The sequence below is a fragment of the Catharus ustulatus genome, chromosome 3 (genome assembly GCF_009819885.2).
Source record: "Catharus ustulatus isolate bCatUst1 chromosome 3, bCatUst1.pri.v2, whole genome shotgun sequence".
In the NCBI taxonomy this organism is placed as follows: Eukaryota; Metazoa; Chordata; class Aves; order Passeriformes; family Turdidae; genus Catharus; species Catharus ustulatus.
The window spans coordinates 58,000,025-58,017,098 of record NC_046223.1 but is presented as its reverse complement, the minus strand read 5'-3'; the positions used below and the strand labels follow the sequence as shown (position 1 = coordinate 58,017,098).

The 17,074-nt window shown below is 38.5% G+C and overlaps 1 protein-coding gene across 20 annotated transcripts in view; it reads right to left on the bottom strand.

The window, feature by feature from the left end:
* Positions 1-17,074, bottom strand: part of SYNE1 (spectrin repeat containing nuclear envelope protein 1) — a 289,881-nt gene that overhangs the window by 248,858 nt on the left and 23,949 nt on the right. For 13 of the 20 annotated variants that reach the window (XM_033056257.2, XM_033056264.2, XM_033056258.2 and 10 more), the window contains exon 1: positions 273-624. The exons of 3 other annotated variants lie outside the window; for them this stretch is intronic. In XM_033056257.2, coding sequence (XP_032912148.1) covers positions 273-351 — 79 coding nt within the window. In that variant the 5' untranslated portion in view covers positions 352-624. Of the gene's footprint in view, positions 1-272; positions 634-17,074 lie in introns of those variants that run through there. 4 more of the 20 variants (XM_033056271.2, XM_033056273.2, XM_033056268.2 and 1 more) reach the window with 2 other exon arrangements.

Genomic DNA, 17,074 nt, shown 5'->3' with positions numbered 1-17,074 from the left:
AGGCTTAAAAGGAACAGATTTTACCACTGTGAAAATGTCTGAACGTAACAGAAAGAGTGCATTGATTTTTCAAATTCCATTGTAAATTTGCTTTTCACAATTTTACCTGGAATCAATTGTGTTATTTTCATTGATTAAATTCTCTAAATACTCTAGAGAGTAGATATACTCTACCCATATAGATAAACAGAAAAACATAACCTGTGTGTCATGCAGTTCCTTATGCTCTCCCCACTCACAAGGACAGTCAGCTCTGCGTTTGCATGACTTACCCTGCTGGTACTGAAAGAATTCAGGGAACACATTCAGTGACAGGACATTTCTGCCACCAGCACCTTTACAGTGAGCCATAAGCACTGCTGCTGCTGCTGCTGCTGCGGATGCTGCTGCGGCTTCTACCGTCTCTCATCTGCAGTTTCTTTAGAATACAGCCAGAAGTAATTTTTCAACAATGATCCGATTTCTTTCCCTCACTGGAACGGCAGGCCTCTTACAAAACTCCCTCCACCATCTCTTATCAGAGAATCCCCATGAAGCCAAACCTTAAAATCATCCTTATATGTCCTTGCAGAGACGCAGCAGCCAGACAAAGCCAGCTGTATTGGAAGCAGCAGATCTGCTGGTCTCACTGCCATCATCCTTCTCCACTGTTTTTCTGTGGAAAGATTTTATTATCCCAGCACCAGCCAATCCGCTAGCAGAAATCTCTGATGTCAAGAGCTTGAATAATTCATCCAGGGACCGTGACAACCCAACTACACTGCTGATATCCTAAAGCAAAAAGATGTGTGCAAAAATTGAGGCAGCTTTCCCACCAGTGCTTTTCTAATAACACAGTGCTCAGTAAGTAAAAATGGTTGAATGGCACAGACCTTCTTCTCTAGGTCGTCACATATATAAAGGAAAACAGTTTTTAAAAAGAACCACTTGGATTCACTGCATACTCCTGAGAGACAGGGATGTCCTTCAGCTTTGCAACTAAAAGTGGAAGAAATAGCAAGCAATGAATCTGAACAGAAATGTAGGCCACTTAGCTTTAAATAATGTATTTGATTTGTTGTACAAGGGGCATGATACATACGTAAGGATGCTGAGAATTTTTGGAGTGAGCCAAATTTCTGATAATATGCAGTACTTTCAATTAAATCAGAGCACCAGAGCACTTGAACAGATTTTTTTTTTTTTTTCTGGTAAAATGAAGGCAGATACAAAACATTCTTTGTAGAGATTCATATGTTATTCCCCTACAGGGGCCAACAGAGTAATATTCACTATTGAAATGAGAATAAAAAGGCTCACTGTTATAATGTCATTATTGTAAATGTATCATTAAAGAGGTCAAATTCAAATTTCTGTTTCTGTAAAATACAAGGTCTCTCACAATATGATCCTGATCTGAAAGAAATGTTGCAAGAAAGATACCTTTAATCAAATATCTTTTTTTAATTGCCTGAAAATGTCTTCATAGTTTTACATGCCCTTTCTCTACTAAACCATCACCAACAGACTGCTTTTCTACAAGAATTTTTTGATTAGGCAAAAAAAGACAAACATAATTGGATATATTTACTTTAAAACATTTAGAACAAATTATTTGGACCAATGAACACAACCAGCTGTGAAGATGCTGATGGAATGTTCTTTATGCATACATTTTCTAATGTCTGCTATCATGCTTACAGGTGTGTACTGTGCAGCAGCAGATGGCACATCAAACACCTGGTGCCTGGGGATGGGACAGTGCAGGGTGGTAAATACTGGGCTCTGTTTCAAGGTAACACAAGAAGGAGGCTCATGCACAGAGTCACAACAGAGTTAAATTCACACATGTCTAATAAAAACATCTTGATTGATTCTCACAGACTGAAAAATGTGAAGATTGTTTCTTGCTTTAGTGAAATTCAATTTCTTCACAGTTCCTCATTTTAAGTATCCTTTTTTTTGTATTATTTGGTTTTGATAGTTCTGCACTAAAAACACCAGAGAGCTTCCAGGTTTATGTCATACTGCTGAATCAACCTGGAAGTATAGAAAAGGGTCCCAGAACAGTTGCAATGTTTCAGCACAGAAAGCAGTGGACAGCACCTCAGTAGGAAATTTTGTTTGATGAGCAGTATGGCATACATTCTCTGAAGCTTTCAATAAGTTATGCTACATAACAATTCCTATCTTCATTAACAGCAATTTTAACTTAAAGCAGCTGTAGAATTGCTTGGAGAGTGAAAGACATAATGTGAAAGCACTGCTTATGAAAATGGGCAATATTTTAAGCTACATCATTTAATTAACACTTCCATAACAGGTGGATTATCTCAATTAGGGGTACTGCACAGGGATTATGCAAATTCATTTCTTGTCCTTTAAATCACCAATTGATATTTTTATGGGACAATGCCAGGAAAGTTGAGGTTTTTAAAAAAAAAACCCAACAAACAAACTAAACTTGGTGGTAGCTCTAATGTTTCAAAAAAATTCTAAAAAAATTTTTTTCCAAGTTTCTATATTTAATAGTAGCTATATAGACTTTAGGATAAAATAAAGGATGAAAGCAAAGAGGGAAAAATTGTTTTCGGCAGCCATTTCTGACAATAAGATTTAGCAGTATTAGTACAAAGAATGGGAATATATTTTTAAATTCCTCACGCATTTATCAATTTTTCATATTTTAAGGTGGAAGCATTTGTCAAAGTGCAGCAGATACATGCTTCTCCTGAATGTGCTTTATCAGAGACAGGAAGAAGGTCACAGTAACAGATCATTTAACCAAATTTTCAAGATTTGGGATCTAGGTCTACACAGCACTCAGAGCCTGCTCCACCACTGAGCACCAGTCTGCTCCCCATCAGTTTCTGCAGAAAGAAAATCCATGCACAAGGGCCAGAAGGGAACCAATCATCCTTGGCCAAACCCCTACGAGAGAAAATGATGGGGATCAGCTCTCTGGGGCTTACACAATGTACAGGTAACCTTAGCACAGTCCTTTGAGAGCCAAAGGTTTTAGCCCATTTAGAAGAGTGGAAATAGAGAAAAATCACACACATAATGGTAGAATAACTACAGGAAACTGAAGTGTGGAGAAGCAGCATCTGCAGCAGCACTGCCTGCTGTGTCACATGCTGCTGCACAGCAACTGGCACACAGCTGAGGACTTTCTGCTCTTACTGTCTGAAATGTATTTACAAAATATGTATTTTAAATTTAAGCAATTCTTATTAATTTCCTGCACTTCTGAGAGTGTCTATCTAGCCACTATTTAGAAAGATACAAAGAATTATTCCATTTATCATCCAAAGAAGGTCTCATTTTAAAAAAATATCAGGTTAGAATAAAGTACAGCTAAAATCAATGTATCTTGTTCTCAGTCAATTAACTGCAAGCACAATCAGCAAACAGGAAGCCCATGTTGTGGACTGTGCAAGTAGATTAAATTTTTGAAATCTGTGAAACAAAAAATTTAGCCAGCAACAGAGAATATGTGCTTTAACTTATGCTGTTGGCTGCACCTCACAGCAGCACTGAGACTGTCACAGCATATGTTTATACTATGTGACTTGGGAGACTTCCAGTCCTTAAATCCAAGGTAAGGCCCTGTTGTGGCCATATTCTCTTGAGCACACCGGATGTTCCTGAACCATCCAGACTCACATCATCCTCCACTTTTCAGTGCTCTGGTTCTCACAGGAAGAAACAGAGCATAGTGCAGTGATTTAATCTTGATTCTTAGAAGCCAGGATATTCTGGGGATAACTGCACTGCCCCTAACTACTGCTCTTTGTTTTGATCAGAAAAACTTGCCTTGGTGTTTGGAGAAATGAATGAGAACATTTCTGCAGTGGATAGGAAGATATGTCCAAAATATGGTGTGGGGTTTTTTTAATTTTACCCTGTGCACCTTTCCCATTTCCAGTCCTTGCAGTATACTTGCTCCTATTTTGTGTTTTGAGTGACTAAAAAGAAAACAACCTGAAATTACATTGTTATGCACCATATTTAGCCTGGATGGGCTGCATTTTGTTCTTCTGCACATGTAGAAGCAAAATGCATTCATAAGTAAACAATGAATGCATTTTCATTTCATGTTTACTGTGTATTTGCCTGTGCTGCTGCACTACTATTTTCATCTCACTGGCTTCTGTCTTAATCTCCATGTGAGGCAAACATATTACTCACATACGACTCACTTTCATAGTATCCACACTCTAATGTAGTCAGAAATTTAAACACCACCATTTAGAAAAACATTATAGGCACACTTATTTCATTTTTAAAAGCAGCACCCTGAAGAAGAGATTAGCTAAAATCAGGATACCCAACATTTGAGTTAATCATGTGTAATGGTTTTACCTCTGTCTGAAAGATTCAGGATTTGCTGCTCTGCAGGTGTCTGTTTATTCACCCTTTTGGCAGAGGGGACAGTGAAATTAAGTGTTCACACACACATCTCTTTTCCTGCACCAGTAGGTAAGGTGAAAACAGCCGGATATAAACTGATCAGACTCAACTTGCCATTTTTTCCTATGATTATGTATTTTCCTTAATTATATACTTACAAGGATGTTTTGGATGGTGCCAAATCAGGTAGAAATCTAGAAAATCCAGTGAATTTCATTAATAGGAAGAACTACCCTACGTAGCATTCTTATTTCAATCTATTCATGCTAATAAGCAGGCACACCAGTTTAAAAATCCTGAATTTTTCCTGAAGACTTTAGTATTTAAAGACACTGATGAGAAATCATCCTCTTGTCTATAAACTACCTACTACAGTAGCATCTTCAATGACCATATCTGATTAAAAAAAGGTCCTAAACAAATATTTGGGGGGTTTTGTTACAGCCCACTGCAGTTCTGCAACTGGTATCATGCTGCCATTTACAGTAATTTCACGATTACAAGCCGCACTGAGTATAAGCCGCATCGCCGGGTGTTGGCAAATATTTCGTTCTTTGTCCATACACAAGCCACACCCAATTATAAGCCGCTCTGTCGTTCGCAGCGAGGACCCATGTGCAACAAAGTTGCCAAATAGTAACAGAATTGCGGGATGGCGGGGTTTACTGGCTCGGCCCTGCTCAGGTCGGCCACCAGGGAGTGGCTCCAGCCCCGCTCGCAGAGCTGCGTGCCTGGCCGCCACTGCTGCCGTGCTTGTCGGGGCTGGGCAGCACCGCTGCGCTTACGGGGGGTGAGCGGCGCTGCTGCGCTTGTCAGGGCTGGGCAGCGCCGCTGCGCTTGTCGGGGGCGGGCAGTGCCGGCGCGCTTGCAGGCTCTCACTTCCGGGTTTGGAAATTTCCTAAATTTGTTAATATATTAGCCGTTCCGGAGTGTATGCCACGCTTCCAGGTTGGGAGCTAAATTTAAGTCAAAATGGTACGGCTTGTAATCATGAAATTACTGTACATGTTCTGCAGCCATCTTTTCTATTGAGATGAAAACTTTTTGTGTAATAACCTTTGTGAAGTGTTGGTCCACTTCCTTAGAGCTTTTAACAAAGTCAAATTAGAAAAAAACAACATGCCACATTGAAAATAAGTCTCATTTTTAACAAAAGTCTTAAAGACAAGCAGTACTCACATCCAATCATTTAAAGAAAATAATTTAAGGAATATCTTTTAAAATCTTGATTATAGATTTGTGGATAATCTAGATCAGTACCAGTATGTGTACAAGTATCTTTATTAGTTAAGGCTGTAAGCAATCATTCTGCAGTCAAGAAAGGTACTCTAAAAGCAGTGATACAAAAATAACTATGAGATCAGATTGAAGGTAGCAGATCGAAGGTAGCAGATCTCTGAAAATGGAAAGTACGGGCTCTAATCCCATCTTTTTCACACTCTATGGCACTTTCATGAACTCCTAAAACAAAGGAGAGTCTTGCTTTCCTGAAGCCATCCTTGTCAGGCAGGCAAATTACTGTAGCAGTCATTACTGATTTGCAGTAGATTTGCTAATATTGCTTGACATTAGTAGGACTGCTCATAAAATCATGCACTACAACCTTTGAGAGTGACTTAGTGCAAATATGTCAGAACTGAATTGGAATTTGAATTTTTAATGTTTCTCTGTCACAAGACACAGAAACGTAAATGCGCTGCAGCAAATGTGCTGCTTGGAGCAAATTTCTACTACCACTAGTAAAATTACTATTTTTCTATGCTTAACTGAATTCATTAGCCTAAAAACAGTGGGGAAAAAACAACTTGATTTGGGTAAGGAAAAGCTCAGAATCGACTGAAATAAATCAAAAATAATGGAGATACACTGGACACACTGTCCAATGGATTAAGTCAGGCTATAAAGGTCTTTTACTATAGTGGTATTTTTAGTATGTTTCTTGTGAATTCAGAATATTCACCAATAATTATATTAAAAATTTTTATTTGTTTATAGTAACAAATCTTGTAAGAACTCTAATATGAATAAAAGAGACTAGAGCAACTGAACAGCTCAAAATCGGTAAAAACATAGACATGGTAGTAAGAACTAAAGCAATACTAAATTTTGTAGCCCCAAACAATACATCCTGCTATGTTGTAAGATGAAAAACAGCATACCACACAGAAAGGAAGAAAGCTGTCCAAGAAACACCAGGCAGCATTTTGACATGCTAACTATCCAAAAGTGAGGGATTTTCAAGGAAATCAAACTGGGTAATGTCTTGAACAGAAACAGATTTCCCTGAAAATGATAGTTACTTTTGAGCTCCACATTCTTGTAGTGTCTGTGCTGTCTGTCCTATATGGCACATGAACATCTTGGAAAAATGCATGACTTTGACCACCATTTCTGATAAGAGTCCATTCACAACCAGTGAAACTTTTTTAATGAAAGCTTCACAGGATAAACGATTTTGAAGTTCAATCACTTTTATTCTCAAGTTAAATAACCAAATAGCCCACTGAGGACATCAAATGGCCTAAACATTCAATGAGGCCTCAAAGTGCTAAGAATCATAAATCTGTCTGTGGTGTTCAGTTCAGCCAGCCAAGGGTAAAAGAGACTGCTGAAACTTCAAGGCAGACTGGTGAGCTACGATGTGCAGATCTATTAGGATTTGTTTCAGTAAAAACTTCATTCCTACAGACAACTCTGTTGTGGTAACTAAGTGCTATCTAGGCCTGGAAGATTGTGTTATTGCTCAAGCATGGAAAGATAAACAAAGCTAGTAAAGAAACTACCTGATAAAGTGCTACAGACAGTGAAGAACTACAAACAAGCTTACAATTTACAGCAAAAAATGTTTTAAAAAGTCAGTGCAAGTAAAATTACTTTTTGTCAATCCATCTACAAGCTATTTGTGATGCAAAGAGTCCTAATTTTAGATTGGCTGCTCTTTTGATTTTTCTTAATACATGAATGAATGAGCAGGACCTTCGGAGCTATACATTTGGCAAGAGGCAGAGTTCTGAATATCCCTGAAAAAATTTATCCTAATTTGTCCAAATTACAAGCCTTTTCAAATTCTCACGTACACTTGAATTGTAGCACTTAGATTCTCCAACTACCCACTTTCATCGCCTTGATGAAACACTAAACAGACTGCACACAAACTGCTCTCACAAAGAGTAGCTGAACATGTATCAGCTTGGAGAATACAGGGAAAAAATCAAATTTTTACTGCCCATAACTGCTTCAACTTCAAATAATCCTACAGAGAAGCTGCAAGCTCAACATCCATCCTCACATTCCCTTTCATCCCCATGATGGAAGCTGGATGTAGCTGTTACAGGCACAGAAGCAACAAAAGCTGGGTTAAAGGGAGGAATCTAAGGCGGAAAGAAGAAACATGTGAATTATCTTGACAGCATGTACCCAGGAGGTGGGAAAAACCTCCGACTGGCATCTGGAACAGTGAAAGAAACAGGCAGAATCTGCTGGTGCTATCCTGGAGTGCATGACACTATTGATATTGCCAAGACAACTCAAAAGTTACATAATCCAGTTGCAACCATGTCCATACAAACCTTATTTTCTCCTCTTCCACACATGTGATAAGACCAGTCTTTATTACATAGCCAAACAGGTTTTAACTACGTGCTCCCTAAAATTTTTTGTGCATGAAAGGAAAATTGTCAATTAATAAATTTTAGGGGTTTATTTTTTATTGTTTGCAATAATGTTGCTCTCCCTGTCAGACCTAATGATTAAGCATGAGACTTTGCAACTCTTGCACTATTTCTGAAACTACTACTCCTTTTTGTTAAGAAAATACAATGAAAAATAACGGGAGAGGCATAATAAAGTTCACCAAAAAAAACCCAAAACAAAACAACAAAAAAACCCCTTAAAATCCTTGAAGCCCAATGTTTTGAACAGAAAAATGTTAAAAAAAATAAATGTCTACAATGCGAATAAAGACAATTCAATCTCTGAAACCAAGCCTTAGGAATGATGGACTTCATCACACATGAAAATCAGAGTCTGTTCTCTGAGCATCATTCCACCCCAAAGTGCCAAGATACAACTCATAACCAACAACCCAGCATGTTCACTTACAAGTTTCAGTCATTCACATACTAAACCAATTTGCTCAAAGGTATTGTATTGATCTGAATTGTCAGAATGACTCTGGCAAAAAAAATGGACATTATTCAGAATGAAATGTACATGTCTAGGCATTGATTAGTATTTTTAAATGTGACTTGACATTCTTCTGTGGAACACCAAATAGGCAAGTAAGAGTAGAACAAAACAGTATTGTCCCAGATGTGTTTGCCTTCAACAATCCCTCCCACACTAGCAAATCACAGACACCCCTGTGCAAGTAACAGAATTTTTGTAGTGATTACATTACTTAAAAGGACAAAAATCAGAACTGTGCCATTGTGTTAGAATAATGAACTTGTTGAGGGGTAGCTAGAGTTGAGTCCACGCTCTGGGAGAGGGAAACACCTTCTGCCAACCTATGTCCTTGCCCACTCAACAGAAATTGAGTTTCAAAATCCAGTGGAAGAGTTGGACAGAAGGGGGCTGCCATGAAGGGAAAGGCAGTTGTGGTCTGTCAGCAAATAATTATTCTCATCCCTAATAGCCAGAGGCAAGTGAGGCTTAACTTTAAGCCTTTATGGTACTTTGTGCTTGCCCTTTAGACAGAAGTGAGATGCCAAATTTGCTTTAGGACAACTATTTTTGAAAGGTCTGCTAAGCTCTTATACTCTTATATCTGTTCCTTTTCATTTTTTTCTTGGTAGTAAAAATTATTTTCTTTATAATCTATTAAAACATAACCATGATTTTATTCATCATTCCTGCCCTAATAATGCAACATGGAAACTAATGAGAATATGCCAGTGAAAGAAACAAGCATTTGTCATTGAGATTATCCTTCAGATGGCCATTATTTCTCATCTGAACTACAGAGGTACACTTTTTCCATTTTTTTATAGCATATGTATTTGTAAGGAGGAAATATTTCCTTGGCACACAAAACATTTTACTCTTACTAGGTCCTGCTGAATAAACACCCGCACTTAGTACCACCTAGCAAACTTTTTTCCCAGAAGCAATGCTTTTGCAAGAAGCCTGAAAATCATAGTAAGTACTGGGTACAGTGTACAACTGATCACTGGAAGAATTTATTTATGTTGCCCTGTGGGAACACCATTCTAATTATACTGACTGGATCCTGATTTTGACAGATATATCCTTGTCTAAAAGAAAAAGCAGAAAAGGATATTTCCTCACTGGAAATTTTACATGTACTGGACATCCAAAAATATATTAACATGGTATAAGAAAGAATAGATGACAAGCATATTCAGAGCAGGCTGTTCAGTAAAACAGAACTAAAACATCAAAAACCATTAAAACAATAAAAAACATTTGAAAAAATTCATAAAGACAGTGATATCTCAAATTTGCTGAGGAACCATGCTGTGACTAAACACTGTTCACATTTGATATATTTCTTGTCAAACTCAGAAGTTCTTATTTCTATTTTTAATCAAAAATGTCTTCAAGGCTTCATCACAGCTTTTATAATGGTGGATGACTGCAGACTATCTCCAAGCACATCTGGAAGACAGTGAAGGGAAACCCCTCTCCAACGAAAGAACAGGTTAATGACAGTGCCAGAACTCACTCTGGAGTCTTTATTAAAAGTTCCAATACTATATCAATAGCACACAGGTAGGTAGCAACGAGCAATGTGAATATTTCACATAGAGGACCTTATGTGAACAGAATCCATGCCATGCATCACTTGCCCTGTAAAGAGAAGCTAAGGTATAGGGTCTGGCTCAGTCTGGGGTAGAAATGGCTTCAGGGGGACCTATGTGATGCCCCCTGGCAGCTACAGGAAGGTCAGTAAGAAGACGGAGGTGGATTCTTCAGCAACGTGGTTGGAGGATGAGAAACAATGGGCAGAAGCTGAAACAAGAAATGTCTGAGGAATGAGAATGCCTTCTTGCTCAGAGGACTGTAGGGCAGTGGGTCAGGTCACCTGTAATCTCTGAATATGGAGATAAAGATCCTGAAAACCTGGTCTCAGCTGTTTCCTGCTGGCCAATCTGGAAGTTGAAAAAGAGACCTCTTCCCACCTGAATTTTCCTATCAGCCTATGAGACATATCCTCCTGACAAAGAGGTAATGGAAATCACGCTTTGTAAATAACTAAAATTGAGTAAAACCCAGAGTAAAACCCAGAGAAGTTAATTCAGTAGATCAGATAGCTACATAATAACTGGAAAAACACATATAGCCCTGCTGCTTTTTAGGAGACTTACTCATCCCATACTGGCATAAGCAGTTAGGAGATTGTTCACTCATCCATACTGAAAAGCAGAGCGCTCACAACTGTACAATTTAGAAAGTTTCTGTTGAGAGAGATATTTATTGAATCTCAGAAGCTTGAAATTTCTCATGTCCATCTAATTTTCCCATAGCACAAAGCTCCAAAATAATTCTAATTAATACTTCCCACTGCCAAGAATTTCAGTGCTTGATCTCCAGCCACTGTACAGATAACCCTGACAGAATACATTCCAAAGTCCACAAAATTTCACTGCTAGTAGTTAAGGAAGTAATAAGAATATTGGTCTCAAACAGCACTTGTAAGATGAACATATTTGGATTTTCCACAAAGTTAGAAAAAAAAAACCACCTTTGTCTTAATCCAATTCATAATCACTGAGAAAAATACAAAATTAATACATTTTCAAATACCAAAAATTTCACTTCCTTCAGCTCATTCACACCTTACACTAGAGAGTGAGCTTCAGGAGAAGCTCTGCAAGCTGAACATGCATTTTACAAGATTTTGTCTGTATTTATTCCAGTTGCCCTGACACAACTCCTCTGCAGAATGGGAAGGCATGGAATATACGGTACTAAATAGAAAGAAATTCCCTAACACAACTTCTAAATTCATCTTATTCTTCTAGAACAGCATGAAAGTAGGTTCCCTTAAAACAAGGGTCTAATCCAAAAATGAAGTCAAATCAATGCTGACATAGTTCGTGCTTTATTGGGTTTTTTTTCAAACATCTTTCTAATATTTAATAAGTATGTGCTGATTGCTTTCAATGGCAGTGACGAGGCAGCTATTTACAAGCGCAGCAGACATTAGTAATCAGTATGGTACCATATTCCAATAGGCACAACATGCTCTTTGTATCCCCAGTCACAGAAACAGAGACCTCATGTACTCAGAGAATACTGTAGGCAGGAAGACTTCATGTTGTAGGATTTCCATATAAATGTGGGGCAAGAAAACAGTGGAGCTCATGAATGTTTATTGTGGATTAAATTTCTTCCCTAATTCCCTGTGGGCCTCTTAAATGTGAGATGAATTACAAACTCATTAGTTTTCCATTTTTATCTAAATAGCTCTCCTTCACAGGAAAAGTGTCACAGAATTTTATTTGTTTAACCTAGTGGACCTGGTAGTCCTCAAATACAACAGATGTGAGCACATATCCCAGCTCCTAAGGATATGACACTAGGTTGCAGTAATTCCCTGCTTTCCCAAGCTTGCATTCATTAGAAAAGGAAGGTACAAGGATCCAAGAAGATACAAGATATCACTCAGCTGACTTCTCTTCTAGGTGATCAAGTCCCCAGGAGTCTGGGACACAAATCGCAGACTTACAGAACCAAAGAACGGTTTGGGTTGCAAGGGATCTCAAAGACCACTTTGTTCCAACTGCCCTGGCATGGGCAGGGACACCTGCCACTAGACCACATTTCTCAGAGCTCCATCCAACCTGGCCTTGAACACTTGCAGGGATGGGGCATCCACAACTTCTCTGGACAACCTAATCCAGTGCCTCATCACTCTTACATTAAAGAATTTCTTCTAAATATCTAATCTAAATCTACTCTCCTTCAGTTTTAAGCCATTCCCGTCACTACCTGCCCTTGTAAAAAGTTCCTCTCTAGCTCTCTTGTATCCCCTCTTTAGGTACTGGAAGGGCTATAAAGTCTCCCTGGAAACTTCTCCTCTCCAAGCGGAACAGCTCAAACACTCTTGGCCCATCTTCACTGCAGAGCTGCTCCAGCCCTCCGACCAATGTGGTGGCCTCCCCTGGATTCTCTCCAACAGCTCCACATTTTTCTTGTGTTGGGGACTAGAGCTGGATGCAGCATTCCAGGCAGGGTCTCACAAGGGCACATCTCTTTTGTTGCACTTCAGGGTACGGTTTCAGGATACCTTCAACTTAGTTAACAATTCTACTGCTGACTCCCAGCTTTCTTGTTCTCTTTACTTCACTCTCAGTAGAAGCAACAGAAGGTATTTATTACTGTGTAATATCATACTGAACTGCCCTCACTTTGCACAAAATATATTACTGAATCACAAAAAATTCAATGTTACGTGGGAAACATGTATCGTCTATGAAATAACCAGCACCATTCAATAAAGAAAAAGTGGTGAAAAATATGCTGAAACTAACTTCCATATTTACTTTAATAAAAAGTCACCATTTACTTTTAAATGAAAAGATTAAATACTAGTATTCCACTAGTAGCATAAAATTCCCCCTAAATTTTATACATATTAAGAAACATAGGGTAAAAACAACTAAGTAAAACTTGGTAAAAGCAATTCTTGAGAAAACATCTTGGTTTGTTGTTAGTAGACTCTTCTTCATTGTATCTAGGTATATGTTTCTTCCTTTTGTTTTGTTTTCAATTACCATAGTATGAAAAAGAAAAAAAGGAAAAAAAAGTTGCAAATCTAACCCATATATTGTGCTTGTTTGGTACAACTATTGCTTTATTCAGTACATTTAGCATCTATGTCTTCCTTTTCTGTGTCATGGTTCTATGACATACCTGAGACTACCTTCTAGAAAGCTTAAAAGCTCATGGCCTGATTGTCATTTCACACTGAGTCATTCCACTGACATCAGGGCTGCACGAGAATAAATCAGAGCATGATGAAAACCACTATGAGAAGAGTGTATTGGGGTCTACGTTCAGCTGTAAAGTCAGTCTAGATGAAAGGAAAAATCGACCACACAGATTTATGCTTCACCATTCTTAATGAGGCTTTTTCATTTTGATCCTCTCTAGGAGGCTTCTATTGTATTCACCAAATAGCAAAAAAAAAAAAAAAATTAACATGAGGACCTATACAGTATCTACACTTCAGAGTCAGTAAATAAAATCCCTGAGGACTCCTAAGACTTGTCAGTTTTCTCTAAAGGTAAACAAATACCAAACTGCAGAACGTGAGGACTGTGTTGTAGATCAGACTATGACAATAATGATGATGAACCTCTACTGAAAGGTTTTAACTGCAGTTTATTCAAAAATCACCACCCTAAAATCTTTCCTTATTGGAAGTTTCAAATTCCCTTTTCAAAAGATCTGGGGTTTAGGCAAAGTATCTTAACAGGTAAGGTACATTACAATAAAGCTGCCTGCCCAACCTGAGGTACAGACCCTGTACAAAGTCAAAGTAGCAGCCGTGTCTTCCAAAGATTCCTGTCCCTTCTGCTCCTACTATCCTGACTCCACAGGGGAAGTAGCAGCTCCAGCTTGGGTTTTCAGGGCTCTGGCACAGGCAAAGGCAGCAGCACAGTGGTGACCTTGTTCCTGTACAGCAACGTGCTGCCTTTATTTTATGTATGCCAACTGCACTCCTACTAAATGCACAATATTCTCAAGAGGTGTTAAAAAAGCACTGTTTGTATCTGCTAGTGGAGAAGGATGCAATGGAACGAGAAAGGGCAACACAAGAGCTGAAAATTCATATCCTGTTAGAAATAGAGCTGCATGACCATATGCTGTAACCGAGAAGCAACTGTGGTGTTGGCTCATGAACACAAGCGACCCTAATTACAACACCAATGAGTATTTCCTACCAGGCTGCAGCAACTGATAAAACTCATTCGAAACTGAACCTCACAATACAGCAACAGCATTTGCCTCTTTCTCTTCTTGTGAAAAGAAAGGGAGAAATAGCTGGCACTTCTCTGTTAATATTTATTCAAACAAAAGAAAAAGTAATTTTTCCAGCTCCTCTGCTGGTTTGGGTAAGAATGTGTACCTGGCCTACCTGTCAACTTCAGGGGAGATAGCAAATTGGTTTCTTTCAGGCAAAAAAGCAAAGTATGTGACCTAAGAGGTCAGATGCCCATTCTTCTTTGTGTATGTACACCAAAGAAGAAGAGGCCTCAGTCACTTAGAATTAATAAATAAATATCTAAATACCTACATAAGGTCAGAAAAATAAAATAGTTGCTCGTGCTAATTTATACTATGTAGCATTATCAGTAGTTCTGGTACTAAATTTTGCTAACATCTCTCTAGCTATTGTTTTGGCCAAGAAAAACAAGATGAACTATTATTGTAGCACCTAGATATTACTGACCAGCATGAAACCAAGTCCCAGGAAAAAATCCCATTAACAAAGAAATGTGTTGCTGAGTGAATTTCTACCACCTCTAAACTTTGCTACTTGATTTTTATTATCGCTGTCGTTTCTAGCTGGTGAAACAGATCCTTCACTCTTGAAGGGAAACCATACCCCAGGGAAAGCACACATGAGAAGAAATTACTTTGAGTGACCTCTATTAAATCCTTCTAGAAGCAACAAATTTGCAGCACAGGGACTGACCATTTGGTCTGGGGTCCAGGTATAGCATCATAGAGTGCAACAAATGGTGACAGTGGCTGGACTTGGCAGCAGAGCTGGAAAAAGGAGCAGACCTCGGGGGAAGGCGGGAGCTGGCTCCGAGACGGATTTAACACTGTCAGCCTCCTCCAGGGACATCCTAGCAGCAACACCTGGATTCCTTCCCACCAGTTCAATGCTCGGTTTCACACCATGTTTATACAAACTCTTTTTGTATTGATCTGGGTACCATTTTCTCATTATGACCATGTTCGCATTTAAAGACTGCATGGCTTAATTTTTAATTACTCCCCTAGTCTGGGAAAGCAACACTGTACCTGTGACAGAGCAGAAAAATTAAATGCAGTCTGGTCAACAAACAAGCTCAAACAAGTCTGCCACAGCAGAGCTGAAATACTTCACTCAGCTGCTTAATGGGACACAATGTTCACTGCCTTAAAACAAACTGTTTAATGTTTTTCAGCTCACTTTGCTTTTATATCCTTAGCAATGATGTTTGACAATGATATTCTTTCATACCAGGAAAGTAGAAAAGCTGTAACGGAAATGATTACATGCTACAACCCAGTGTCTTGATCTATGCCTCAAAAACAGATAGCTGCATACCACAGTGTTTTCTAGTGGCTTTGACAAAGGAGTTATGCTTCCTGAAAGACACTGAAGGTTTGAAGTCCTTGATCAAAGTCCAAGAAGCCTTTATAAACTCCAGTGGGTACAGTTTGTATCCCATCTGGAGAGAACAGCAGTGAAATGCAGTGAAAAACTCGGTTTCCCATTGCTATTCTAGAGTAGTCTAAACTTGCTGGTCAACTTTTCGTACTAAGGAGAAGAGATTCAAGAGTGATTCTGAAAGCAAATGTCTGCAGATACCCTGAAGACCACTTGTTATTATGGTTAAGAAAAAAAGTAGGCCCTTTAGGCTCCCAGCAGATGGAGGACAACTGTCACCTTCACAGTGTAAAATAAAATTACTACACCAGTACTTTTGTGGGTAACTGGTATTTAAGTATTAGTACAATTAGTACAAAAATAATTAATATAATCATTCAAGAAGTTTGACTAAAAGCATCACCTGAGTGACCCATTTCAGAGAACATATAACCAAAACCCGTAGTTTTCAGATCACTCCCATTTACTCCTTGTGAGGCCAGATGAGTAAAACCACAAGCAGTCCCAAGTCAAAGGTGTGAAGGAACTTCTCTCTCTGATAATCAGCTCAAATGATAATTTCTACAGAAAAGTTCACATTTGAGGTAAAGTGAATGAGAGAAGTTTCTTAAATTCTCCCCTGCAGGATCCATGCCACAGCCTGTTATAATCTCATTATAAACTGAGTTATTAGGATATGCTATAAAAACCAATTCCCCACAATGGTGATTTTTATTTTTCAAAAATTATATTAGCATCTAATTTTTAAATCTTCCTCTTCAGCCATGAAAGCTGGAAGATGATTTAGTATTTTATTTTAGCATTTTGCTAATAATTTAATCCCAGAAGCATCAAATATTATAATCTGGCCATTCTGTAATCAAAAGCTGACAATGGCCTTTTAAGTACATGATAATAGTAGATATTCTAGAGAAAAAAAAAAATGCCATAAATATGAAGACCCTTAGCTGAACACTTTCCAAACTGCACTAGCTCTTGCCTCAATGGTAATTGCACTTTTCATTGTAATTTGTCTTCCAGTGCTTTGAAGTATTTTCAACATCTTCATAAGTGACTTGGATGCTTGACTCAAAGAAATACTAAGCAAGTTTGCCACTGATACTAAACTGGGAGGAGCTATTGAGAGGTCCCTTGGAGAGAACTCAACAAATTAAAGGGCTGGGAAATCATCAACTATATGGAATTTAACAAGGGAAAATGACAGATTCTGCATCTGGGACAGTGCAACCCTGAGTGTAAGTACAGACTGGGGAATGAGAAACTGGAGAGCAGTGCCATGGAAAGGGACCTGAGGGTCCTGGTCCCTGGCAAGTTGAAAATGAGACA